Here is a 26,960-nt window from a genome sequence, read left to right on the forward strand (position 1 = left end):
GGTGGAGTACAATTAGCACAGGCATAAGGTACTCCTTTTGCCTGAAATGCCTCTGAACTTCTGCAACAGCACCAAGTCTTTAAAAAAAATGAGCAAAAACAAGATCTCTATGGGGAACAAGCCTTTTTCACTAGAAATATGGGACAACTACCCCCATCCTGACAGATGACTGAGATTCCACACCCTGTTTCACATAACCAACACCTCAAGTTTATCATTCCAGGTTTACTCTTAGGAAGGAGATGTGCTGTTCTTTGTGTGCTCCAACACTGCAGTGGAGCACAAACTCTCTGCCCCTGCTTCAGCCCTCCTGCTTGTCAGGAATAATTCCCACTCTGATCACTCTCCCTGCGTAATGTGGAGAATCACAGTTAATCCAAAACAAAGGAGGGTAGGCATGAACATACACTCACACCAGAAATGTAATTCAGTTAAAACCTAACCAATCCAATAACAATCATGTAAAATCCACTTCTCCTACATTCAGTGCATTTTAGAGAATGCTTAGTATCAATGCTTTTAAAAACCCAAATTAGTAATTTATTAGCATTGTGAAACCTGAAGGAATTTCTATTTTGAAATTTGAAAAGCAGACTAAACTTGTAATAGCATTTTTAATACAACAAGAGCCATTTTATTCATACAACTTCAACACAGTACTGATGATTCCATCATAACACTTAACCACAGGAACAGCTCAAAAACTGGGTGACATTTACATGCATCTACCAATATTGTAACTGGTTGTTTATACAGAATGCTGCTTTCCAAGGTATTTGTTAGCAAGGTATTTGTTAGCAAAGGTATTCCATGTTTTTCAGGTACATCAGTTGGCATTTTTGGGGAACTTTTTATATTAGCTTCTCATAAGACCTCCTCTTAAAAGATTCTCATACAAGTTTGTGTACTCCAGACACTGTAGTGCTTTGTAAGTAACACAGACCATAATCACCAAGTAGCCATTGTTGTTGCTCAACCCAAGCAGCATGCAAGGAGTGAAAGAGCCCACAGTAAAAAGCATTCAATTAAGCTCTTTTTAATGACCTGAAATCATTATCAAAAGAACACAACAAACATATAAAAATGCAAACTTTATGCTGAGTGTCCTTTTAAAAGCTAGCAGCACAAAATACTTTTTGAATAGACCAGACATCTGTTGCTTCCTGAACAGTAGCACATCATTTTGTTGTCCATGTTTTTTGACTCCCAGGTTTTGCAAATGCTGATACATCAAGAGTTTTACCACTGCTGCACTGTTCATATAAAGTCTGCAAGTTAACAAACACACAGGGTATTCAGGTGAACACAGTTGTACTGCACATGGATTCAAACTATACAACAAGCATTACACTTGAAATAAATCATCACATACTGAAATATTCCATACTAAAATTGTTCTGTCAAATCAAAAAATAAAACACTTAAGACAGCTTAGTTGTACCAGCTGTAATGCAGTGCAATGCCCAGGGGATAACACATATGCTGACTTTGCAGTGGGGGCAAAGTTATAGAGTTTCACAAGTCAGGAGGGCACAAATGAGCTGGAGAGATCTAAAAATCAAGTTCACTCTATGAAATGTCTCCACTATGGAAACCTCAGCATGGAAGGAGTTATTTGTGTACTGGGGGCATGCAAGCTTTACATGAGATACTCAGATACTTGGCCCACAAACAGCCAAATCACCATTTTGTTAGAAGAATAAACTACTTGTTCACCCTCATATTCAAAACAGATCAAGTGCAACTAGAAGTGTACGCATGAACTCCTTTAGATTTAATATGCATTGAATTTGCTTTCCTCCCCATGAAAGCAGCTTTGCATTCTCTAGGTCTTATGTATACTTTACACCATCACTTCTGAGACACACATAGAAAGAACAGAGTTGAAGATTTATCCAGCTTCTTTCAGGCAATAAACAGAGGCTGCAGTACTTCAACACAGAGGAACTAATTTACACATAGCACTGGCATTAACAGCTCAGCAACTTCCAGGAAGCAGGAACAGTTGCAGTCCAAAAGTGTGCACACTTAACAGATCAATTGAGATAATTTTTCCATAGTGAGAGTTCTTAAATTAGAAGACCCCCACAGAGGGGCTGCTTAAAAGCAAAGCAGATCTATCAGGAGGTGGAAAGGAAAGAAAAAACTAAAAGGAAAAATTACTGGCATCACCCATCACATTTCAACCCTTCCAGTTCAGAATAATGTAGAGAATTTCTGCATCCTTGCAAATAGAAGCGCTAAGATATGCAATGTTTTCCCAGCTATGGCTGAAGATTTCATATATGTATTGTTTCATCTTTCACTACTAAACATTCTAACCTTGGTCTGCATGAGCATGTACTACTACACAAAATAGAAAAGACAATTTACTTACCCTCGCAGCTCTAGAAATAGAATTGGGAGAATTCAAGCCAACAAGCTGGCCAAGGATACGTTTCATTTCCTCTGTTGTTCCTTTTGCATTTGGGACACCTGCAGGTAATTTATACTTATGGTGAAATTATATACATTATCAGCACAAAAACTGCCAGGACAGTTTGCAAGAGGTTTAAGAATGAAAATACTGAAGTCTTCTCTGAAGCAGATGTAGGCACCAAACAAAACTGTGTCACACCAACAAGCTCATAGTACCTCTAAGAGTGAAGTGGTTTCTAATGCATATTAAAAATGTATTTTAAAATAAATGTACCTGTTGGACAATGACTTTGAATTTGAACATAGGGATGCACCAGCAACTCCGAAACAGAAATTCTCTCTTTAGGATTTCTTATTAAACAGCGCTGCAAATGAAGAAAGAGGAAGAATGTTTTGCCTATAAATTATGAATTGTCCTAGGAATTAACAGTATTTACTTTCATTATTGAACCAAAGGACTTAGCTGGTATTGAGCTGAAAAGAGACTTTAATATGGAAACTACATGAGTAGCTCTAGCTTAGTTCTTCTTTCAGAATAAGGCCTGTTACTACAAGTAGCAGTGAGCATCCCTCTGTGGAAAAAGTCTCTCAAGCACAACTCATTCAGTTTTATAAAATATGCTTTAAATAAAGAAATTACCATTACTTAAATCAAAAGGAACAGTTACCTTCAGCACATCTTGAAGATCCTTCTCAGCAATATCTGGGAACCCTATTTCATAGCTTGGATCAACAATAGCATGCATTTTATTGATGTGATTTGTTATATGCTGAAATGGAGTCCTTCCATACGTCATACAGTACAAAATGCAGCCCAGTGACCACACATCGCTTTTGGGACTTATCTAGTATTAAAAATTAAAAAAAATTATTCTCTACTTAAGAAATTGGCCCTTCAGTCAATTTATCACGTATTTGTACAGTTTTCATTGTGTAAGAGAGCTTTGTTACTATTACACAAAATCACCAAGACAGCATGCCATTATCTACTCAGTAGTGTGGCTTCCTTCACTGATATTCCGTAAGAAAACTATTGTTCTAAACTATTTTTGAAAACCAACTTACTTGAAGAACTAACTTAAAAATAAAGTTAGTCCTTAACAAGTCAAACTGCAGGATTCTAATTTCAGATTTAAAAATGAACACAACTAAAAGCATACTAAATTATTTAAATCCAGGAAATGGTGAGAGATCACTGCTATGTCTCCTAAGTGGAAAGCCACAATTCAATTCCCCTGGGTTTAAAGGATTCAGATCCACATTTCAACTATGTCACTCAGGCTGGTCCTTGCAGGACAACTTTGCACTTGTCCTTTTGAAGATGAATTACTTTAAGAGAAGCACAGAGTGGGGGAGAGGGGGGAAGTGGAGAAAGATGCATACAGAGAACCTGACTCCCAGCACAGTGGTTAGACTTCTGCTTAGATGAGCTGAAAAAATCTGCACTTTGCATGCAGTTTTAATTTAGAAGTAAAAAAGGTAAAAAAACTACCATCCTTAAAAAAAAATCCACTTTTGAAATATTTTATTCTCTATTTAGGAAGCCAAGATTTTATTTTATTACATAATAATACTTCCATTCAACTGTAAAAAAGTTAATCTTCATGTACATGCGAGTACATGTGGATTTTAAATACTTTTGCACCAAACCATGTAACCCTCAATTGAATTTTGACTGCCAATGTGAAAAATGCTTTCCCTTCAGGACTTTTCTCATCACTCACATTCCATTACCCTGGTAAGGTTATAAAATTTTCTACAATACACAATACTGTGTAGTGGAGAAAAATGAATAGGATACACTGAACTCATTTGTGGCCCTAAAATGCCCAAGCCTGTGCCTCTGTTTTACTTTCAATTTTACACAGTAATTGAGCATTTACATTTTTCTAAACACCGTCTGCCAAATGCTTTTGGGTAGTTAGGGAGATTAAGCTTAACCTTCCAACTCTGCACACCACCACAGCACAATAAATTCTCTTGTGGTCAAGTTTCAGTGGAAGATTTTGAAAAAATCTGAAGATATGTGATTGAATTCCTTCCTTCTTAGCATGAAGGGAATAGGAGGAAAAAGATCATACTACCTTAGAACGAGGTTTGCCATTTTCTCCATAGGAAGACATATCTTCTATTGCTTCAGGTGGCATATAATTCATTGTGCCAGCCTAACCATAAAAATGAAAAAATATTTTAAGTACAGCATACATTAAATTTAATTAACTTAATAAAACTTAGATTTCTGTCCCAAAACACTGAAAAGCATCTTAAAAGTTGGTTTCTATTAAGGTTGAATGCCATTATTATTTTTTTCATTAAAACATGTAAAAAACAATATGTACAAATATTCACGCACACATATAAAACCATTCAGCATAAGATTTCAATAGTCGTTGAGGTTATTACAATCAAAGTTATCAGCAGGTACTATTGCATTTCACAGAAAAATGGACATCAATTTTCCAGAAGTATTTCACCTGAGAATCTTTAATGATACTTGTCACATCTGGCTGCATTTGGTTTGCAATGCCAAAGTCAATTAGTTTTAACATTCCGTCAACTATCAGAAAGTTTGCTGGTTTCAGATCACTGTGAATAATGCCTGTAAAAAAGAGTTTAAAGTAAATCCAAATTACTATCATAAGGTTTAGTATTACTCAATTCCTATAACCCTTGCACAGAGAGAAGGTGCAGATTGGCTTTATTTGAGTCTCTGCAGATTTCACAAAAGTGCCTCCATTTTTTCCTAAAGAGTTCTTAACTTGCATGAATTTAGTTAGAATTACTACTTAATCAAACCTGCAGGTACCCCAGAACAGCTCCAAGCAATTTGAGTTGCAGAGTTTGTCTCAGTCTGGGACAGACACTCCAGCTCTGTGGGCACATAGCCACACTGGATTGCTGCTCTGGAGCAGTTCAGTGGCCTGTCTATGCTTGTCATTCTCTCTTTAATTAGCTAAGCAGGGAGTTAAAATAAAATTATATTGCTTAGTCTGATTAAAGGTACCATTCACTAAGGAATATACACAACTGACTTCTCACAAACTCTGCTTGCACAATTTAACATGAGTTTTGGTTACTATCTACATAATCAACCAATCTATCTTGATATTTTACAAAAATCTATGGCTTTTTTCAAAACATCACATATATGTATGCCTGCTGAATTTCAGTAGGTTTTGCTGTTTGCTATATTTTTGGATGTTCTAGTCCTAAAATAGATGATGCTTTCTGCTACATGTACTACTCTTCACTTCATTATTATATAGGAAAGGATCCCAGTCTGCCTCTCCTTTATACTATACAAACAAACAGAATATAGATGCTATAGATGCATACACAATTATATAGGTAAAGGGGAGAGGAAGGCCTGAAGAAGTCTAGGAGAAAGCTGAAACACTTTGTCAAAGTCAAGATGGCAGAGCTGTCAATGTCAAAGTTAAGTATGGAGAGACTGAGTGGCTAAAATTTGAGTCTAACAGAGAACAAGCGGGAGTATACGAGGTAGTCTAAAACAGAAAATATTTTCTGGCTGTTGAAAGAAAGCAGATAGCATTACATAGACAGTATATTTGTGAGATCCTTCTTGAGTTAACCAAGCCTGTCTCTGGAGCAATATTTAACTTTGTTTTTTGCATCACTGCTTTTTTTTTAAATACAGTAAATATCCATCTTTGTAGATCACTAAGATTACACCAACATTAAAAACAATACCATCTCCAAAATTAAAACAAGAGACATTATCTGCCATATATCCTACACAAATACCTAGAATTATTTAAGAATACCATATTCATGGATTGTGTGAACAGCTTCCAGCATATTTTTCCAATAGCTCTTTCGTTCCAGTGGATCCATCTTTTTTTTCTTTTTAAGCCAGCTATTGAGATCAATATTTCCACACTCCATTACCATGTAGATATGTTGATCAGTAATTTCACTGAAAATAAAACATGTGTGTTAAAAGTGAAGGAAATATCTTTTTACAGTGAAACACTGATTAAATAAGGTTAGTATTTACTCACTAGCCATAAAGGCGGATGATCTTATCACTATGTTGCTGCAGTTTACTCAAATGAGCAATTTCATTCTTATAGCTCTCAACAGTCTGTTGATCAGCTTCCTCTAGGTTCACATATTTGACAGCATACAGCTGCTTCTTGTCATTCAGTACTTGAAACACCTACAAAACAGTGTCAGTTAACTTCATTCATCCCTAATTCGAGTGTACCACGGTCCTTCATCTCAACTCAGCCTGAATACCAAAGTCTACCTTTTCAAAAGGAAGAAACAATATGAAGAAATTCATACAAGTCAGCATGAAAAAAAATCAAAGACACCAGTTACAACAGAAACAACCCTCTATCAGAAGTTATCTTGGTGCCACATTGTATTTCACCAGGTGTAGTACATCATGAGTCTGCAGTGTTCTTAAGATAAAGATTATGAAATAACACTCTCAGAGATAAAAGGTTTGATCTGCCCTCACACATTCACTTTGTCACACCATGATCATTTGGAGGCTAGATCACATGGCACATTAGAAGAGGTTGACAGCACAAAGTCTCATTTAGTCTTAAGATGAGAAGGCTGCAGGAAACCTTACATGCAGTCTTCAGCTATTTAAAGAGAAGGTATGACAGACTCCTCTTGAACCATCAAAGTATGAGATGCAACAGACATAGCTAACAACAAGGAAAATCACAATTGGATGTTTTGATTTTTTCACTGTCATATAAACCAACAGAAAAACTGCTTATCCAGATAGGCTATGAAATCTCCATCCTTGGCAATATTTAAACACAAAACCTCATGCATACCCTGCTCTATTTGAGCCTTGTTTTAAGCAGACTATGAGAGTGATACACAGAAGTCCCTGCCATCCTACCTCATTCTACAACCATTCACTGGCAACAGAGAGCTCCTCTTTCTGGAGTTCCCTGCTGACTGCAAGCTGGCTAATATTAGTCCAACTGACAAGAAGGATGGGAAGGCAGACCCAGGAAACTACAAACTTGTTAGCCTAACCTCAGTTGCTGCAAAAATTACAGAGAATATCCTACTGGATACAACTGAAATGGAATGATCAGACAGTCAACATGGATTCACAAAGGGCAAGACCTCTAAGTAATTAGTTAAATTAGGCATCATTAGGACACATCCTCCTAGAAGCTCTGCTAAAACACATGGAGAACAGGGAGGTGATTTGAAAGAGCCAGCACTGCTTCACCACAAGCAAGACTATCTGATCAACCCAGTGACCTTCTGTGAGGAAGGGACTAAATCAGTGGACAAATGAAGAGACAGAGATGTCATCTATCTGGACTTCTGTAAGGCCTTTGACATAGTCCCCCACAACATCCAGCTAAACTGCTTATGCTGTTAAGAAACTAAGGAACTATAACAAGCCCAAGAGATTTTGCCAATATTGTTTCCCAAGCTCCCATGACCCCAGATTTCCATGTAAAAAGCATCTCACTCACCACTTCAGACATAGCTACAACTCTACTCCTCACACAAGTTACAGAAGTAGTTAAGAGATGGTCTGTCTCCCTCAGGCTCTCAATCAACTTTACAAGTCACCCATTTCCCAACAGTGTACTCACACTGCTCTAAACAACAGCCTCTCACATTAGGATGTACACAATGCAGCACATCTTACAACAGAACAGCTGATTCTACCAGGAATTTTAATGCTTACTCTACCACAGAAATTATCTTCAAGAGCAAAAAGTCTAAGCATGGCACACCAGCAAAGTTGTAGATTCCCTGGGTCAAATATTGTGTACATGTTAACACTAGGCACTCATTAGGTGATTTCAACATTTATAATAGATTGTAGTACTGTGTAAATGAGTGACTGCCTAAAAGGATAAAGGAGCACCTTACCTTACTTGAGCCCCCACTACCTATTTGCTTTAACACTGTATAAACTCTTCCATTGATGACAAGGCATTCATGTGAAGGTACAGAAGCTGGAACCTGTGCACACACAGAAAGGGTTAAGAAATAAATATTGGTACATGCAACAGAACTTGAGGGCTCTACTTTTTATTACATTAAAATGCTTTAAGTTGTCTTGCTCTTTCTGAAGACGATAAAGTTGTTTAGAAGCAGTAAAGAAACTCCAAATGAAAGCTAGATCCCCATACACTGATCAGCATTTGGCATGTAACATCACTGCACTCATGTAAAAGGTGCAATGCTCCCCACACTGGAAATCAAGGAAAGGATCTTCTTTAATAAGGCTTTCCAAATCATTAGAGACACCTCCCTCTTTACATCTAATGTCAGAAACTACATTATCCAAGAGACTTTCAGTCTCAGCATGAAACTTAAGAGCTGTACTGGAACCATCTACCATTCTTTTTGAAGCTAATAGCTAAAAGACTGCAGTAGTGTGAAGTTGAAACAGCCTGCATTGCCCATATCTGCTACACCAAGCCATAGAAAGGCCTCAAGTTGGATTTATAAATTTATAATACTTATCCTGTGGTAGGACACTTAAACCTATCCCCCAGTTTTATCTACAATTGGGAAGGTTCCTACCTGAATATGCAACACATCTAAGGTAACCCATTTTTGCATTATGTCAGGCCACAACAAATGTATCAAAATTTGTGAAATCTAAAAAAAATGGAGGAGAAATGCAATCTTTTGCCTCCCTCAAACTCATGATTTTCAACACACACTGCTTCTCTTTAATGGTACTGTACTGGGTAATACTGTAAAAGCACTGCAGAACAAAAATAGAGGCTCTAGCTCTTCTCTGTGTCATTAAGACAGACCTGAAAAGGCTTAGATTGCTTAGAAAAGGCTTAGACATAAAGGCTCCAGCATTTTGACAAAATTGAACTGATTTTTCAACATCTGACTTAGGTCATCTAAATTGAGACATACAAACGAAGAAAGTTATTTTAGGAATACTAGACTACTTTCCATTACTCCTCCAGGAAGATGAACAGTAACTTCAGATGAAAACAATATATACACACATTTATTTTACCCAAAGTAGTTCCCAATGAAAATATGTGCTAAAATGACAGAAAATTGTTACCTGCAAGCCAACTTGATTTTGAAATGGAGTTGCTGGAGTATGTGGTAAATAATATGGGAACTGGCTGTAGGGAGTAGAAAGTTGACATCCTGGCAGAAACTTGTCCTTTACAACTGGTGTGCTGAAACTAACAAAAAAATAAACAGCATCTGCATTAGTTGTATTTTCTAAGATTATTTTAACAACAAAGTTGAAATCTTCACTGTTTCTTGAAAGTTAAACCCTAGTGACCAGCAAGAGCTCAAGCCTCCACTTCATTCAGTAATTATCATTGACTGCTTCAACATCTTCATTTAGAAGTCCTTTCAAAAGTACATTGAAACTTTAACATACTTAGCAAATACTTTTAAGAACACAAACTCACTATTTTCAGACAATAGCTGGCACTTCCCAACAACTGAAAAGTGAAGGAACTATAAAACTAGAAGAGCTGACTAAGAGTTTGAGCCAGTTACTCTTCTCCAGCTTATTGTTATTTAGTCAAAAACTTTTTAGACTACCTATTTTTAGAGTAAGCATATTAAGACAGACAACTTCAAAAACTCTCACTATTGCCTTGAGAGTTTTAGCTACACTGTGTATGAGCAGAAAGATCACTGATTTAAGAAAACGAAAGATTGTAAAAAATCCTATGGTTTTTTTATTTGTTCTCCTGATGTGTCTACCATCTCTTTAGTTATATTTCTAAACATACTAAATTTTTCCCCAATTGTATTTACAGAAACTAATGCCAAGATCAGAACTGGAAAAAAAAAAATGTATATAACTAGGATTTATTTGGTAGAGTAAAATCACAGAAGTAAAAAAAAAGGAAACCAGTCCAAACAGAGAAATAGAAACTGAGCAATTCTGCATATTTAGCATGTACAAACTAAGTAAAGCGAATTTATTCAAGGACTATTATCACATTCCTTCATGAAATTATGTGGTGCATGCCCTACCTACAGTCTGAATTCTGCAGCTATAGAGACAGAGGTCCTACCAACAGGAACAGTACTTACTCAGCATACAACCTTGACCTATATGATTCATCCTAGAGACTTATGAAAACAAAAAGTAATCATATAATTAGAAAGATTTGCCAACACAGGCATAGAGGTTTATGCCTTATTTAAGGTAACATGGATAAACAAATGCTACCGTTTCCAAACATAAGTCCTTAATTCTGCAAGCTTCTGGATTTATCAAAGTGCTTTTAAAAAAACCTCAGACACTTGCATCATGGGAAATAAACTGATATATTGTTATCAATCTAAAAAGTCTCTCAGCCACATAATTTATCCAAAAGAAAGTGTCATGTAGCAGGGATCAGTGAAAAAAGTAAACACTCTACTAGGGAATTACTGATTTGATGGCAAATATTCAAATGCTGAAAAGCTGCCCAAAAAGGCAAAGTCCCTAAATGCAATCTGAATCTCAAAGTCAGGCACTTCACAGAAGCACTTGGAATATTCGCTATTGAAAAGAAAAATTTAAACCCGGTAAAAATCTGCTTAAACCTTTCCAGAGATCAACTACCACCTTATAGTAGGCTTACCAGGCCATATAATCATTAGATGTGGTGCTTGGTATTCCATAAACGTGCAATGGGTCACTTTTCTTGGAAACAGCATCTGATGGTGATGATCGTCTTGAAACAGGATTACCAGACTGTTCAATGTTCATTTGTTTTCCCTACAAAGGGCAAAGCAAGATATTATATCACACAAGGAGCCACAATTAAGAACACAGAAATAATTTCTTCAACGTGAGAGGGCTGCTAGCGTACATGTAACATTTTTGTTACTTTACCTCTCCATAGCAGCTTTTCTGTGACACCTCTTGAGCTGGCATTTTTTTTCTGGCATTAACACAGTTTAATTTAATCTGCTCCAACTGCTTTCTATAGCTTTCACCAAAACTAGATTGCTGTTGTTGACTTTCCAGACTCCGGGGCTCTGGTGTCTTCAGCTCCAGATGCTGAACTTTACTTTCTGTGGAAAAAAAAAACCCCAAAAACCAGACTATTAAAATGAATCAATATTCAACACTTGAAAAGCTACTACAATAATTTAACTTCATTTTCTAGATCAGACTAAAAACACAGATGATTTACTGGAATTAGGCCTTAAAAGACATTAATGAAGTCCTCAACAGCATGTTCAATTCAGTGTAGTAAAATGGCAACTTTCTTCAAAAAGTCTTAGGATAACACTGTAACAGTAACAGAGATGCAACTGTGTCCTACACCAACACAGGCAATGAGAGTAGGTTCACAAATCATACTACAACATCCCGGGGTTTGGAGCAGGTTTATAAAGCAGTGAAGATAAGCTTACTACCATACTCCAAATTAGAAGTCTGTTGTCTGCAACAATAGGCAACCTATAATCCAAGTGCAATGGCTGAAGCCAGAGGCCTAAAGGGACTTGGCACTGTCTCCTGGTTCCTTTTGCACAGGTAGCACAAGAGTGAAATGGTGGGATGTGACAGTGCAAGCTGCAAACAGCACAGCTTAAAGAGTGTTCCTTCACAAGCCTGAAAAGTTTTCTTTTCAAATTACTAGAAAGCAACATCCCATGCTGAGCAGCTCAGTGCAAGTCAACTGCTGAAGGACTCAACTACCTCAACCAACATCTAACCTGGAAACATGAATGAAGCACAAACAGGGCAAGTATGACCTAAAACAAAACTGCTCCCAATGCAAGTCAGTGGGAAAAGCTCACTGAGGAGCTGAGAGGACAGTGAAGTTCAAAAAGAATTACATTTTTTTCAACTGTAATGTTTCTTTCCTACAATATATATGTACTTATAAAATCCTACATCTAACTCTTGCAATATTAGACATTTTCACCTAATTTTTCAGCAGGATGAGAACACCACTTAGGGAACCAGCTTTCTGATGAAACACTGAAGTAGTTAGCAACTAACCATAGGAGGTTAGTACATGTATTCCATATTCCATGAAGTTGGTAAATAAATAATAGCAACTTTCTAGATTTTACTAGCCCTGAAATCCTTGCTATAAATCCAAGCTGGTTACAACATTTTCCAGAAAGACAACAGAATGTAATCTAATACCACCCCTATTTTTAGCTGACTTCACACAACAGTCAAAATCCATGCAATATCTAAGTGAAGTATTTCTGAAATACAACAAAACTTCTTTTAAAAGAACTTGAAGAATTATTCTCCAAAGGTATGTTAATAATGCAGTAACTTCCACTTTTTGAAAAACATTTAGCAACACATTTTTTTAAAAATACAGAATAGCACATCTTCAATGCTCCTTCTGTTTCAAACTACTCAGATATGACATTAATAGTTACCTGCTGTTTTTGTCACAAGACTTGCATCCACTTTGGTTTTGAGAGTTACAGTTGAATTGGTAGCTGTTTCTGAGCTGCCCTCATCCAACATCTGTAAAGCTGTTTTTTCTTTTAAGGACTAAAGAACATAAAAAGCATCTTAAAAAAAGAATCAAAGGAAAACTCAGGAGTAGTATACAAAAGCCATTTCCTTAAGGTGGTTAAGTGGCAGGTGCACAGCAAAGCAAACATGCCTCAGGGAACTGTGCAGGTTACACAGACAACTATTACTGATGCTATTTTTAAATACATCCACATTCTGAATTTTCATAATCCAGTTTCTATAATAAAGGCCTAAGTGCTTTCTACTCTGGAATTTTCTTTTAGCAGATGGGGACATGGGACATGAAAATATAAGACATAGTAATGCCAGACATTTGGTTTTTGATGAAAAACATCTCTATCAAAAGCAGTAATTTAAGGCTCCATAGAGCACTGAGTTGAATCGACTTCCTTAAATAGGGTCTTCCCATGGTAAACTTCATGACTTCTGCTGAAAAAGGTCCTATAGTCAAGTTGAAATCTGTTCATCTCCTCTTCAAAAATCATATTCCAAACACCACTCCCACTGAACAGTACATATGATAGGAGCAGAGAAAGCTCTTTTTTAATGCCCTATTGTGCATAACAAATTTCAAATTTAAAAGCCATAATGAATGTTTCTATCCACAAATGATTACATAAAGGGAAATCCTACATTATTTCTTTCTTGAATTGAAAAAGTTGTTATTATCTTTTTTACTAATATCATAGGATAGCTAGAGTTCCTTCATGTATTTAAAAAACATTTAAGTTACCTGCAAATCTCCCAGGCTGCATGAATCACGCCCACAAGGTTTCGGTGTTGATGGTGGAAAAGGTGCAACAAAGGCTGTTTGTTTGGAGCTGGACATTTGCCTGTTGAAGTAACATTCTTAGTTACATCACATGCCAACACAGTGGGGCAATGGTCTTTTTCGTGAAAGAGATGAAAAAAGTAATTGTGTGAGGACTTTTGGCTACAAGTTTCAAATAAACAGAAAAGCAGGTCCACCCAGCAAAGTGAGAACCAATACAAAGAAGTCCTACAAAATGAGGATTTAAAAATATCTTGAGTTACAAGACTGTATTTTCTCCTTTTTTTAAAAAACTGGACTACATAAACTTAAATATTTTGAACAAAATTTATTTCCACTTTAATTTCCATTTCTTTTGAGCTTACTGAGAACACACTTTCTCTTCATCTTCACATGCTTTCATACAAAGAATTTCCATAAGATTTGAAGAAGGTTACTGCACTACCCATTGCAACTATACTGACTAATTGTCTCTATCCTTCAGGTCAAATTTGATATTGACATCTGACATTTCCACTACCCAATAAAAGTATCATTGAAAAGGACTACTGAAGTCTGTGGTGCTGTAGGTAAACCCAATAACCATACCTCTCTGTAACACTGGCCTTGAGTGGGCCATCTGAATCCTCCATGTCATCACCATCATCAGATACCAGGGTAATAGGAATCCTCCCAAATGGGCAAATCTTAGAACAAATTCAAAGTTACCAGGTGTGTACAGCAAAATAAAGAGCTTAAGATTTTAAAGAAAATGTTACATGCTTTACCTGGTTAGATTTGTTTAGTGGTCTCAATGGATTGTGGTAATTAACTAGAGCACCCAGCTCCTGTGACTTCTCTTCCCTAAAAGAAAAAAATAAACAAAAAAACCCCACAAAACACACAACACTGCAGTGTGTGCGTTTACTTTCAGTTTAAATGATGTTATAAGGCATTAAATAAGAAATTAAGACATTACCTAAATAAAGATCTGCTAATAGTTGAAGAATTTTCACTAGAATCATTCTTTTTTAAGCTTCTGCGATTTCCACCTATATTCTGAAGTCCAGACTCCTGTGTACTTGATACTGTAGGGAAAATAGTTAGAATCATTCAGATCATATCAGACAAATTCAACTAAGTTATTCTAAGCAATTAATTGGGCTAAATTGAACCAGCTGATCTCACTGACAGCAAATTTGAGAGTGGTTATATAAGCTGTGCAATGTCAGGGAGTATCAAGGCAGGCAATAGCAAAAAGCTCATTCACCAGCCCCATCTTAATCCAGAAGAGACTCTTGCTTGATCAATGAATATTTAGCAGTAGTTTTATGAAGTTGTACATTAATCTTAAAATTAAGTGTCAAGTCAACTTAAACTTTGTGAAAGTATATATTTCAGATATAAACACAACCAGAATTCAAGTTATTTGAAAAGTCATTATAGAACCTCAAACCCACAAATAAACAGTTCAGAACAACACTGTCTTCCACATTATTTTTCTCTACAGGTGAAGGGAACGACATTTCTTAGAGACAAAGAAACCACAAGAACTCAGAATACACAAATGAAAATGTATCAACACCTTAATGAACACACATTCACATTACAACACAGTTTAATTCATCATTTAGGGAACAATGTGGAGTACAAGCTATTTTAAGCACCTTCAGATAAACAATAATCACTTGAACTCAGCTATTTTTCTCATAAACCCTTTTTCAAAAATGTAAATTAGTATCTGGTTATTTTGATTAGGATCTCTTCAATGCTACAAGATTTTTTTTTAAGACAGACACCAAAGAGCATATTTAAAAAAAAAAAAGAAAATCAAAGGCAACAGGAAGTGTTCAAAGCCAGGTTGAAAGCTTTGAACAACCTGGTCTAGTGGAAGGTATTCTTGCCTCATAGCAGGGGGTTGGAACTAGATGATGTCTCTTCCAATGTCCCTTACAACCCAAACCATTCAAAGATTCTAACTAAGACACTATATAATATGATGTTTTACATCACATAGCCTTGTATAAGAAATTGTCAGTATAGGAAATTGTCTGCTTAACCAACAAGATCCACAGCTATCCACAGCCTTCCAATTTAAGGACTTTTATATAACACTCACCATTTTTAAATTTGTTTTAGCTCATTAAAATGGATTTCACTTTTCTTTTCAACTCTCCCATATCCCTTTTCTACTTTCAGCCAGAAGTCAGACTTCTGGTAGATGAACAGTGCAGTATTGGCTATTTCCAATACTTAACGTTTTATGAACTACTTATGCCAATAGACCAAACCATTCATTTAAATAAAACAAGTGCTTCAATGTACAGTGTTTTATTACCAACCCAGCACCATCACCATCTGACATATGCAACTCACACTTTTTTCCCCAAAGATTTTTTTTTTTTAAACCAACAAGCTGGCCACCGGACTCTCACAGCCAGCTGGTGATCTACAATACCTTTACTCCTTCACAGTCTAAGACAGCCTGTCTGCTTCTTATGGTACCCCTTACCACAGCTGGACCCCATGACCTAATGCTTTCTTCCACCCAAAACAATTCTACAGTGGTTCTGCATTTCTGAAATACTAAACTCCATTTTCCCAACTGAACATACTTGATTGCACCTGGTATGTCAAATACTTGAGATTGCTGTGCATGAATGAAAGAGGGAAAAAAAGGAATTAGACCAAAGGTTTCTAGACTTGATGCATGGTTTATGTTTACATCACAACACTAACAGCATTTAACTGTCAAAAACATTCTGTATAATCTTTTGAAGCTGTGAACAAATGCATTTACACATACAGCATTCATATTTTCAAATAAAACTTTCAAAAGCAGCTCTTCAAATGGTAATACAAAAAATACCTAAATGCCAATGTACTAAAATAGCCTTTGTTGCTCCAGAGGACCATACAAATTCACTTAAAGCCAAATTCAGTGATTTACCCCTTTTATGTCCCAGAGTTTGAGATATTTCAAGTCTGGTGTTATTTACCATTTAAACTTTAATCTTTAAATAACAAAATTAATAGTTTGCATTTTTCAAATACCTAATTACAAACCCATATATATGAAAAAATAAATGAGCCTACTCCTGCCCCACAGTTCACTGCTTCCTAACTGGCAGGCAGAGTGTTGCCATTCATTCTCACAGGTATTTCCTTAGCCCTGCAGCAGCAAGTCAATAATGTCAGCAAAAAATGCTACAATCCATGAAGGGTATTGGTATCTTTCAAGATATTCTTCTGTGGCACAGTACATCAGCAGTGGTGTTTATGATGTCTATATCCAATTAATGATAAACAGAATAAGACAGAAAATAGAGTTTATTAGAAATTAATGCCATAGTTGAATACTATTAAAAGAGTTCACCCCCACTAGTGTTTCAGTCAAAGGTTGATTCAATAGGTGCCAAGCAAATCTCAAACACCACTCCTGATGACATATCCCTAAGGAAGTTAAATCCGATCTATTTCACATTAATCCTGTCCTCACACAATGCAAAAATATGGAAGTGTTAGACATCACTCTTGAAAAAGTTAGCTACACACACTCCAAAGCTGAAGTCAAACCATATTTTTTCTCAATTCCACTCCAAAAAATTTCTCTTGAAAGCTTCAAGGAATAACTGTTCCCTTTTTGAAAATATATATCCATCAAAAAGGATCACTTGGGATTTACAATACAGCCAAGCACTTCAGTTTTGTACTGACAAACACATGGGTTTTGTCCAAAATAAAGTTGAAATTTGTTTTTCCTAGATTTGACTTCACTGAAATGACTGTCAAAGCTTTCCCAGTCTGCCACAAGATACATCTCCAAACAACCTATATAATATAGTTTAGTCTGTATATTTCAGTTGTAATTCTTCTCTACCAACAGTAGCTCTTACTTCACACTTAGAGCTGTCAGTCTCTATTACAAACTGCAAATCCCTGCTGACAGCCAGAGGAACACCCTCTGCAGAATCACAGGATTGACCATAACACAGCTCCTGCAAACTGCAGTCACTGCACTGAAGATGGAAACAGGCATTGAAGGAATGAGATTTATAATACAAATATATCTGTTTATTGGGCAATAGAGATTCTGAGTTTATATCTAGAAGGGACAAACACTAGTGATTTTTTCCAATCTAGAATCACAACATGCATAAGCAACCAGTATTTTAAGAAACTGCAATTACCTGCAAAGTTCTCCTTCTCCTCATCTGAGAGTAACTGCTTTTTTTTCAAATGCAAGTTTTGCAGAGCAGTTTCCAACAATTCCAGAGGAACAGCAGAGCACTCCACAGCTTTCTGAAGAATCTGCTTACACTTCTTCTCATTTTCTAAGTGTAAGAAGCACAGAGTTAGAAATCACAGAAGTAAAAAAAAACAATTACACTGGGGCAAGACTTTTTTAACAAGATGGTTACATTCATGTTGTCTTATATTCACTTTGCATAGTTCTATGAAGCCATTGTTCATTAGGGACACCTCCCCTTACATTGCCATTTTAAGGAAACTGCCTGGAAATAGTTAAAAGCAAATCACACATTAAATTGAACACCAAGTCACAAAATATGTATTCTCAGTATTTTTCTTTAGTGTTATAGGAACTGTAAGAAAATTGTACTCATTCTATTTTTTTTTTTTGTCATATCAGCAAGGAATATAACTTTTATGGACTTCCATTTAGACCTGACCAGGTAAAAATTGTATTATGCATATATTATCAAACATCTTTAATGCACTTAATAGAAATCACATTTAAAGCCAGCTGTTGTGAAATAAAACTCTAGACAGCACTACAGTTAAAAAAAGAGGAAAGAAAAGCAAGGATATTTTTTATTACAGTTTTAGACATTACTAAATGGCATAAACAGAGAACTTTGAAGAGAGCTGGAGTGGGAAAGGGAATGTGTTAACAAACCATATTGAAGCAGTCAATTTACATATGTAAACATGTACATTGGCATCTATTAGAAAAAGTCAAATAAAGAAAAAAGTGTACTGTAACCACAATACTTCACTTGGTTTGAAGAACATCTGGGCAAAATGATGCAATGGTTTGCTACAGCTGTCAATGCCCCTGAAACCCCAAATGCCCTTCTTCCTCCATTCCAAAGCAGCAAAACAAACCATTTGGTTCTTAACTTTATGCTACATACATATTATAAGAAATACTCAAGTATATGCATAATAGCATACACATGTCCCCTGCACTCAAAACTCCACTCATAAATGAAGTTAGACATCACTGTTGCCTGTAGTTCAGGATGGTGGAAGTGCAGTGTAGGTACCAGGAACTTATGCTTTAAGTAATCTATTTTAAGAATATTAAATGGATAATGCCAAACATGAAGCAAGGAAGCACTAAAATTAGATGAGCTATAATTTCCTTTAAATAAATTTTGTGCTAATTTGTTACAATTTGGTTTTTAACCATATAGTCCAATGCTGGTTTTTTTTCCTAAATCATTAGCAAAGTGGATAGGCTCTAAGAATCCTTAAACCAGCATTCTGATTCTACCTTTTGCTATATTTAGTAACCACACATTGCTTCAACAAGACCTGCTACTTGGAAGTAATTCCTCCTAGTACCCTGAGTAAGAAAGAGCATGACATCAAAACATGTATGTGAAAAACTGTTTCATCCTCCTTAACAGATGAGGAACCAAGGCACAAAATCAAGCCAGAAATATTTCTGAATTCCAACCAGCCCACTTCATCAGATGTCAAAAGCCTGAATCAAGCATCCTGGCATAAGATTTGAAACAGTCAAGAGTAGAGTTTTATGGTCATGAGTTCTGACCAATTCACAGCAAATCATCCTCAAACACACCACCCAAGGTACCCAAGTAATGACAAGACAACTCTTCATCTGGGGGACTTAAATGAAATTTTACTCAGTATTTTAGTAAAAAAAGAGCCACAAAAAACAGAATGGCACCTTTACTGTGTCACCCCATTTCCAGGTCACTAATATTCAATTATTAAGAAATCAACATCAATTTACCAAATCTAATTTCACAACCTGAGCTTTTATCTTGAGCAAAACTGTGAGCTAAGGAAGAGAACGTGCAATTAAGTTTTTCTTCTTAATGCAAAAGAAAGCACTGACAGGTGTGCCAAGCACTGCTGAAATCACCAGGATGAAGAAGCAACAAAGCACTACCCTCCTTTCCCTCTGGCCTAAGTGGACACAGTGAAAAAGGAACAGCACTCTTAAGTAACAATTTACAACTCACATGTCCCACTAATCCTCTTTGAGCACCCAGCAGGGACACTGCAGCTCCCTACACATTACTAAAGGACACCTAGATCAGCTCAAGGGTAACAGATACACATCAGAGAGCACACTGCAGATAAAACAAAGCCAATCATAACTGGCTTCTTTCCTTTGGGATTAGCACTTCATTCTAGGTTGATTACTTACTGTCAAAGTAAGGTAAAATACTGCATGGACACATCCCATAACTACAGGATGAGTTTAGTCACTGGTAATCTGTAGCAGCATTTCTACACTTTATTAAATTACACAATAGGTTTTATTACACTTATTTAACAATATCTTTGTTATTGCAGTATTAGTGTTTAATTATCTGTTTAAATAAACATCCAGTGCTCACTAAATAAATTATCATCATCTTTTTACTACTGTTTCGAAGTTCAATACCCCCAGTTTATATTAGAACAAGACTGCTCAGATAACTGACTCAGGCATAACACAAAAACTGTGCAATTTCAAGACAAACATGCAAATTATTGTCTTTTTTTTCCCCATCCTCTACAGGAGTCATTCACAAAACATAACATGTACTTCTGGGAGGGGAGAGTTGGTTCATGGCCTTTCCTGCTCTAATGCCAATCAATTCATCAGAAAAGAAAAACTGGAAAATCTGAGATGACAAATGAGTATCTACTTTGGTTTTAACAAAATGGCTCTGCCTCATGGGCCACACTTTGAGCATCTAAACAATATCCTAAAATACAGTTAATAAGTATCACTGAAGCAAAAATGTATAGACAAAACCACTATCAGTGGAAAATAAACAGAAGTAAAGACAGACAGATAACCAGAAATATGTATTCAGAATCTAGAATGTAGAATAGACAGATTAATTTATTTAGTGTAGCTCAGTTTGGGGAGAATTTCTCATACTAAGCAGTATGAGAAATATATACAACATACAACAATATACAATAACTTCCATGATATTGAAAAAACATGAAGGAAAACAAATCACAAAAAAAATTAATATATTCATCAAGTCTTTTCCATTCAAATAAGAAAACAGTTTTCATGGAATGTGCCTTTCTGTACAGAGCAAACTGTCAAAGGAAGAAATACCCAGGGCAAAATATGTCACTGCTCAAATCACCCATGGAAACAAAAGATACATCCAAAAACACAAGCCTACAAGCCTGTGGGCAGCCAAGACAGCCTTGCCAGTGAGTACCAGGGCAACCAAATTGCACATCGACAGTGTGTTTTGGTTTAATATAAAACAATCTACAAATGCTTTTTGGAAGAGGACAGAATTTCTTCCACAAGCAAACAAAGTATTTGAGCCTCACTTTTCCATGCAGGAGGAGCCTTACTCAAAAGCCTTCCACTGCAAGATCTAAATTAGAAAAGTAGAAACTATTAACAATTTTCACCTAGTTTGAAAGTTATTTCTAAAACAGAAAAAAAACCCCAATGATCTGTGTGCATATTCTCACTTTAAAAGTGAACACACATTCTCAGTAAATTTCAATTTAAAAAATCCCAATTTGTTTCTTTCTGATTCAATGCCTATCAGTTTACTTACAAATTATGTAAGGAAGCAGAAGTTTAAAACAACAAAATGGAGAACAACACAGAACAGCAACACAAACAAGTTTAGTTGTTTTGGTTTTTTTACACACCTTGTGATAGCTCAAACTGTGCAAAAGCCACATGCACAAAAGCAAATTTCTTGCAGTTCAGTCTGGCTAGATGAAATTGGTCCCGTGCTTCCTCTGGATCTTGAAGCCTGTAAAGACAGCACATTCATAGTTATACAAGGTGAAGAGCCGAGAAGGATGAAGTTCTATGTACTGGATAAAGCCTTTAAATAACTTTGAAAAAGTAGCCCACCTATAGGCTAAAGATTTCCCTTTTCCTTAGAGTAATCAGTGAACTACAAGTAGTCAAACAATCTTAAACTCTAATTATTGAAAGACATCAAGCTGAACTTTCCCAAAACCCAAAGGACTCAATCCTTAAGCCCTTCCACACTTGATAGCTCATTTACTTCTGGCAAATTTTAATCCTAGTGTTACATTCAGCCAGATTGCTGAGCAGGTTCACACAGCACACCAACATTTGAATATCTGAGAGCAACTACAGCCTCTGCAAATACCAGTCAAGACACAAAAGGCCTAAATCTACATCACTACATAATACATTAATATTATGTTTCAACTGACAACAAAAAAAAAAGGAGCTTAACACTTTTACCAGCAACAATGTAATCAAGAGATAAAAGAATTCTTTCCTAAGTTCCCCCTTGACTCAACAGGTACCCAAAGGTACCACTTAGAAGTGGGAAGAGCAAAAAATTTATGTCCATGGCTCAAAATAAAAGTACAGAAAAATACAACGTGGAAAGGTAAAGAACATTTTCAGTAGAATTCTATGAAATTTTGAATGAAAGAAGTTGTTCATGTTACTTAGGCATGTAACCAGAGTCACATGCTTTAACTGAACTCAGCTCTGATCATCCAAAACAATAGGACAGGCACAGAATAACCCATGTGCAGGCAAAGTCTGAGCCAGAGAAATTAAGCTGTACTGCATTACATTCACTTTCAAAGAGCTTGTTAAAACTCAGGTTCCTGTAGAAAGCAGCAACAGCTTGGATAGCAGTACACAGAACAAGACCTAACACCAGCAATAGGCACCAAGTGTCACACGCTTGGTGGCACTGTGCTACAGCCAGCAGCATGCCACAAGAGCAGGTCTGACATTGAAAATGTACAACACAGAAAATCATAGAAGCATTTGCAGTCTTCAACTATTTCAGAGCACACTCAATGGTTCTTCAGACAATCTTGGTATCACAACAGGTCAAAAGGTATTGGCACAGCCAGACTGCAGCTAAAGCAGATACCAGGACAAAAAAGGTCCAGTGCCAAGAATGGAATAATCCACTTTCTCATCTAAAGGTTGGGCAGAGATGTGATTGCAAGCAGGCTTGGGGAGAAAGACTTGGGGGTGATGGCTGATGAAAAAGTCAACATGAGCCAGCTGTGTGCACCTGGAGCCCAGAAAGCCACACAGAGTCCTGGACAGCACCAAAAGGAGCATGGCCAGCAGGTCACAGGAGGTGATTCTGCCCCTCTGCTCTTGGGAAATCCCACCTGAGACTCTACATTCAGCTCCCAACAAAAAAAGGACAGGGACCTGTTAGCACAAGTCCAGACAAGGGCCACAAAGATGATTAGGCAACTGGAGCACCTCTCCTATGAAGATGGGCTAGAAAAGTTGAGGCTGTTCACCTGGAGAAGATTGCATGGAGACCTCATAGCAAACTTCCAGTACCTGAAGGGGGCCTGTAGGGAAGCCAGAAAGGGACTTATTGTCAGGAACTCTAGTGGTAGAACTAGGAAAAATGGATACAAAATGCAAGAAGGAACTTCAGCCAGGTGGCCTAAACTATGGTAGTGACAATAAAGAGGTAATCCTGGAGACACTGGAACAGGGTACCTAGGGAGGCTGTGGATGCCCGAGCCCCGGAAGCATCCAAAGCCAGGCTGGAAAAAGCCTTGCACAATCTGGTCTAGTGAAAGGTGTCCCTGCCTACAGCAGGAGGGCTTGGGACTAGATGATCTTCAAGATCCATTCCAAGCACTTAGCATTCTACAATCAGAACAAGTTAGTGTTGATGGCAGTAGATACTAAAATCTCAAGCCACTGCCACTGCTTCTGAAGTTTGTGATGCTGATTTTCTCCTCCACCTTGTTTAGGTGGAATATTTGAGAGAACAGCAAACAAGTCTACTGAAAAGCACATCTCTTCTCCCACTCAAGCTAGTATCAGAGCACCTATCAGTGTCACTTAACGTGTAGTATCAATATTGCTTTACTTGCAATAGCTAAAAAATAAACTAGGAGCACTCGACAAAGTCATGAGATGAGAGGATTTTCTTGAACAGAACCTAAACCCAAGAAAAAATATATAGTACTAGACAAACTGACAGCCAGGAGCAGAGAAGGTAGAGTGTAGACACCAGGGAAATTGAGAACAAAAAAATTATGAGTAATGACAATAAGTTATGAGCAGTAAGTAAACATGCCAAACACAAAAGATCCAAATAAGTAGCAACTGATTAAGTTAATCTCCAAAAATTACAATCAACATTGTTGGTTTTTAGGTTCAACCAGCCAAAAGTAATTTCATTGCTGATGACATTACAGATGTAGTTCATAAATGTAGTTTCACATAAATAATTGATATTATACACTATTCTGGACAAGAAAGTATTAGATTATAAAAATTATTAAGAACAAGTTAGTATCTGAAAGTAATTTCCAAATGAGGAACCATCATTTAGGGAGATCCTATAGCGAAGCTCCAGTGGGATTGAAGCTATATCAGATGTTGGTGGGTATAGTTTTTAAAAGAAGTTTGGAGTGGCTTGTTCATCTTTTTAAAAGAAATTTTTATTAGGCATGTCAAGAAACATATGACTGATGATATTTGCTAATTTAAAAAATATGCAGCAGAAAACAAAAAGAGCAGACCTGAGCTACTTCACGAGATAGGTAAATTCTGTAATGCTGGTACTAAAGTAGAAGTTATTTTAGTACAGCTGCAGAGTGCATTTTAATAGTGAAACAAGACAGACTACTTTCCCACAAAGGTCCCTAGGCTACAGCAGTGAAACAACTGAAGGTATTTCAGTGAGACATCACAACTAGTACTGTTCATACTACTGATGTATCAACAAGCCACTGACAGCCCCTTTGGTTTTGCTTTCTGCAATACATCACACAGAATACTGAAGATGATGCTCTTGCACACATCTTAAAAGTATCCCACCTTTCAAACCATGTTCTAAAGATCAAGTGAAAATAGGTCCAAGTGATTAGGGAGGTAGGAAATAATCTTTCTGAACTTAAACTCTCCTACAATGAGATAACAAATGTGACTTGACCACTATTAAGGAAAAGAATTTCCACAAACTAGGATCCAGAAACCTATATAACATTTTCTGCTCTGAGGAAAAGCAACTGATCTTTGAATAAGAATGCCATCTTGCAACGTATCTTTAAACCTTTCTGGAAGAGATTCCTTACTCCACTTACACAAAAACACCTTCCCTCTTCAAGATACTGAAGATTGACAAGGTCATTATTCACTCCTGTTTCTCAACAGGAGATTCAACAGATTACTTCCACTGCGTGCTTTTAGTAACAGTGATGCAGCAAGGTCCATGCAAAGGACAGCGCAGAGAAGCAGACATTTATCACACTGCAAGATGAAACCATATGCCAAAAAGTTAAATAGAGGAAGAACATACAAGAAAAAGATCAGCTACGTTCACTGGAAAATAACTTGCTCAGCTCTGATAGATTGCTGCACTGTTTAAATACAGCTCTTCATCAAAATATTTGCTGCACTATTTCAAGTGACAAAAGAACCTCTTATCAAAAAAATTCCAATAATAACCCTGTGTCTGAACATGCCTCTACAACCACACTGCTTGAATCTGGACTGAATAAAGCAATAAAAGACCACAACCAAAACTAATTTTCAAAGTGTAGAACTAGAGAATGTTTTGAGACATTCTTCCTATCCTAAGGCAGTTAACTTAATCAAACTCTGATGATCTTGTCTAGTAAGAGGGAAAGCATACTAAAGTAAAGCTCAAAAAAGGACTTCATCCTATTCCCTCTTTTACCTTACATAAAGAACCAAGAAAAAAGGTAGTATATTAGCACCTCTAAATCAAATAACTCTAAACAATCATGTTTATTAGCATACACAAAAAATACAAGTACTGTGGCAACAACAGATAAGCTGACTAACCAAAGCTACTTACCTTCCACACTCAAAATGACAATTTGTTGCAGAAAACACTAATGAAACAAGGTATTCTTACCTTAATTCAAAAATAGAATTAATAGTTCTCATATTGAAAATTTATACTTACGCTTTCAACTCAGCAAATCTCACAAGGATGCGAGCATAGCTCTCATCCTGACTGTACTTTTCTGCAGGCAAGGCAGTCACTGCTTGGCTGTAACGGCCAATGAGTCTATTGAGTAGGCTAACATCCATCTGAGGAACGCCCTTTTTCTCTAGCTTAAGTAAAAAACATAGCCAATCTTCTGGATTGTTTGTTGTCATCATTATTTGATTGACAGTTCCAGAGTTATCTGACAGAAAAACAAAAAATGAGATTAAAAGAGCAGCAAACATGTACAGAAGAAAACACTTTTTATAAGCTTTTGTGCAAGACAGTTACTGACTATTTTTTAAACAAGATTAAAGCAACAGAGCTAAGAAATAAGGAGAGATGAAATTAGCTTTGTGGTCATTAATATTAAAGAAACACTAAACTTGAAATCATTTCAGTTAATTGTTCTTTCACTCAGTCTTTTGCATCAGTGACAGTAAAATAACAAAACCAAATACCTGTTGTATCAGCTGAGATTTTAGTATAGTTAAATTCATCTGTGATATTCTCTTCATTTCTGTATTTGTTTTTCAAGTTTCTAACTCTATTCATGATTGATGTAATCTGTGGCAATCCTCTTTCACTTAGGTCTGTCTCCTCCATCTGCAGGCACAAGGTTAAAAAACAATGGAGTTACTGAAGAACCCTGTTGTAGCTCACTTTGATTGGAATTACCATGGGAAAGCCTCTCATGTATCATTTGGAGCTTGAGACTCAAGGACATTATGTAACAAATACTCCATTTAAGCCTTTGTCAATGTAGTTATACAAGTAAACTACTTTGCAGAAGACAACTTGGACAAATAAAAAGAATTGGTACTTAAATGATCCACCCAAATCCTAATTCATGCTCCACAGTAGCCCTTTCCAATCAGGTATATTGAGCATTTGAATAAAATGAGGAGTATGATGTGTTGCCTGAAAGAGCTTCCAGTCCATCACATGAAATCACATTGTGTACTCATAATTAGGCTGGCTTTAGTTCAGCACACAGTGTTAATCCACACTCTTTCCCACAGGTTACAGCAATTAGTTCTCACAGTGGGTTAAGCAGAAAAGAATTCATTCTCCTCTGTTCAAAGGACAAAGACAAGTGACACCTATTTTTAAGTTTCTGAAAGGAGGTTTA

The 26,960-nt window shown here is 36.6% G+C and overlaps 1 protein-coding gene across 1 annotated transcript; it reads right to left on the reverse strand.

Moving 5' to 3' along the window:
- Nucleotides 1-637: 637 nt before the first annotated feature.
- On the reverse strand, nucleotides 638-26,434 carry TTK (TTK protein kinase). The gene is made up of 21 exons (XM_054279996.1): nucleotides 26,290-26,434; nucleotides 25,805-26,030; nucleotides 21,534-21,640; nucleotides 17,825-17,968; nucleotides 14,614-14,722; nucleotides 14,423-14,498; nucleotides 14,244-14,341; nucleotides 13,617-13,716; nucleotides 12,781-12,898; nucleotides 11,264-11,445; nucleotides 11,010-11,146; nucleotides 9,473-9,599; nucleotides 8,305-8,397; nucleotides 6,441-6,598; nucleotides 6,204-6,355; nucleotides 4,893-5,017; nucleotides 4,503-4,583; nucleotides 3,087-3,263; nucleotides 2,693-2,783; nucleotides 2,378-2,475; nucleotides 638-1,268 (listed from the first exon to the last, which is right to left on the reverse strand). Exons 1-21 carry the CDS (start codon nucleotides 26,432-26,434, stop codon nucleotides 1,179-1,181), a joined length of 2,634 nt encoding a protein of 877 aa, XP_054135971.1. The 3' UTR covers nucleotides 638-1,178.
- Between the last annotated feature and the right edge of the window lie 526 nt (nucleotides 26,435-26,960).

The sequence above is a fragment of the Melozone crissalis genome, unplaced genomic scaffold (genome assembly GCF_028551555.1).
Source record: "Melozone crissalis strain CALT ecotype California unplaced genomic scaffold, PUWL_Pcris_2 ptg000027l_1, whole genome shotgun sequence".
In the NCBI taxonomy this organism is placed as follows: Eukaryota; Metazoa; Chordata; class Aves; order Passeriformes; family Passerellidae; genus Melozone; species Melozone crissalis.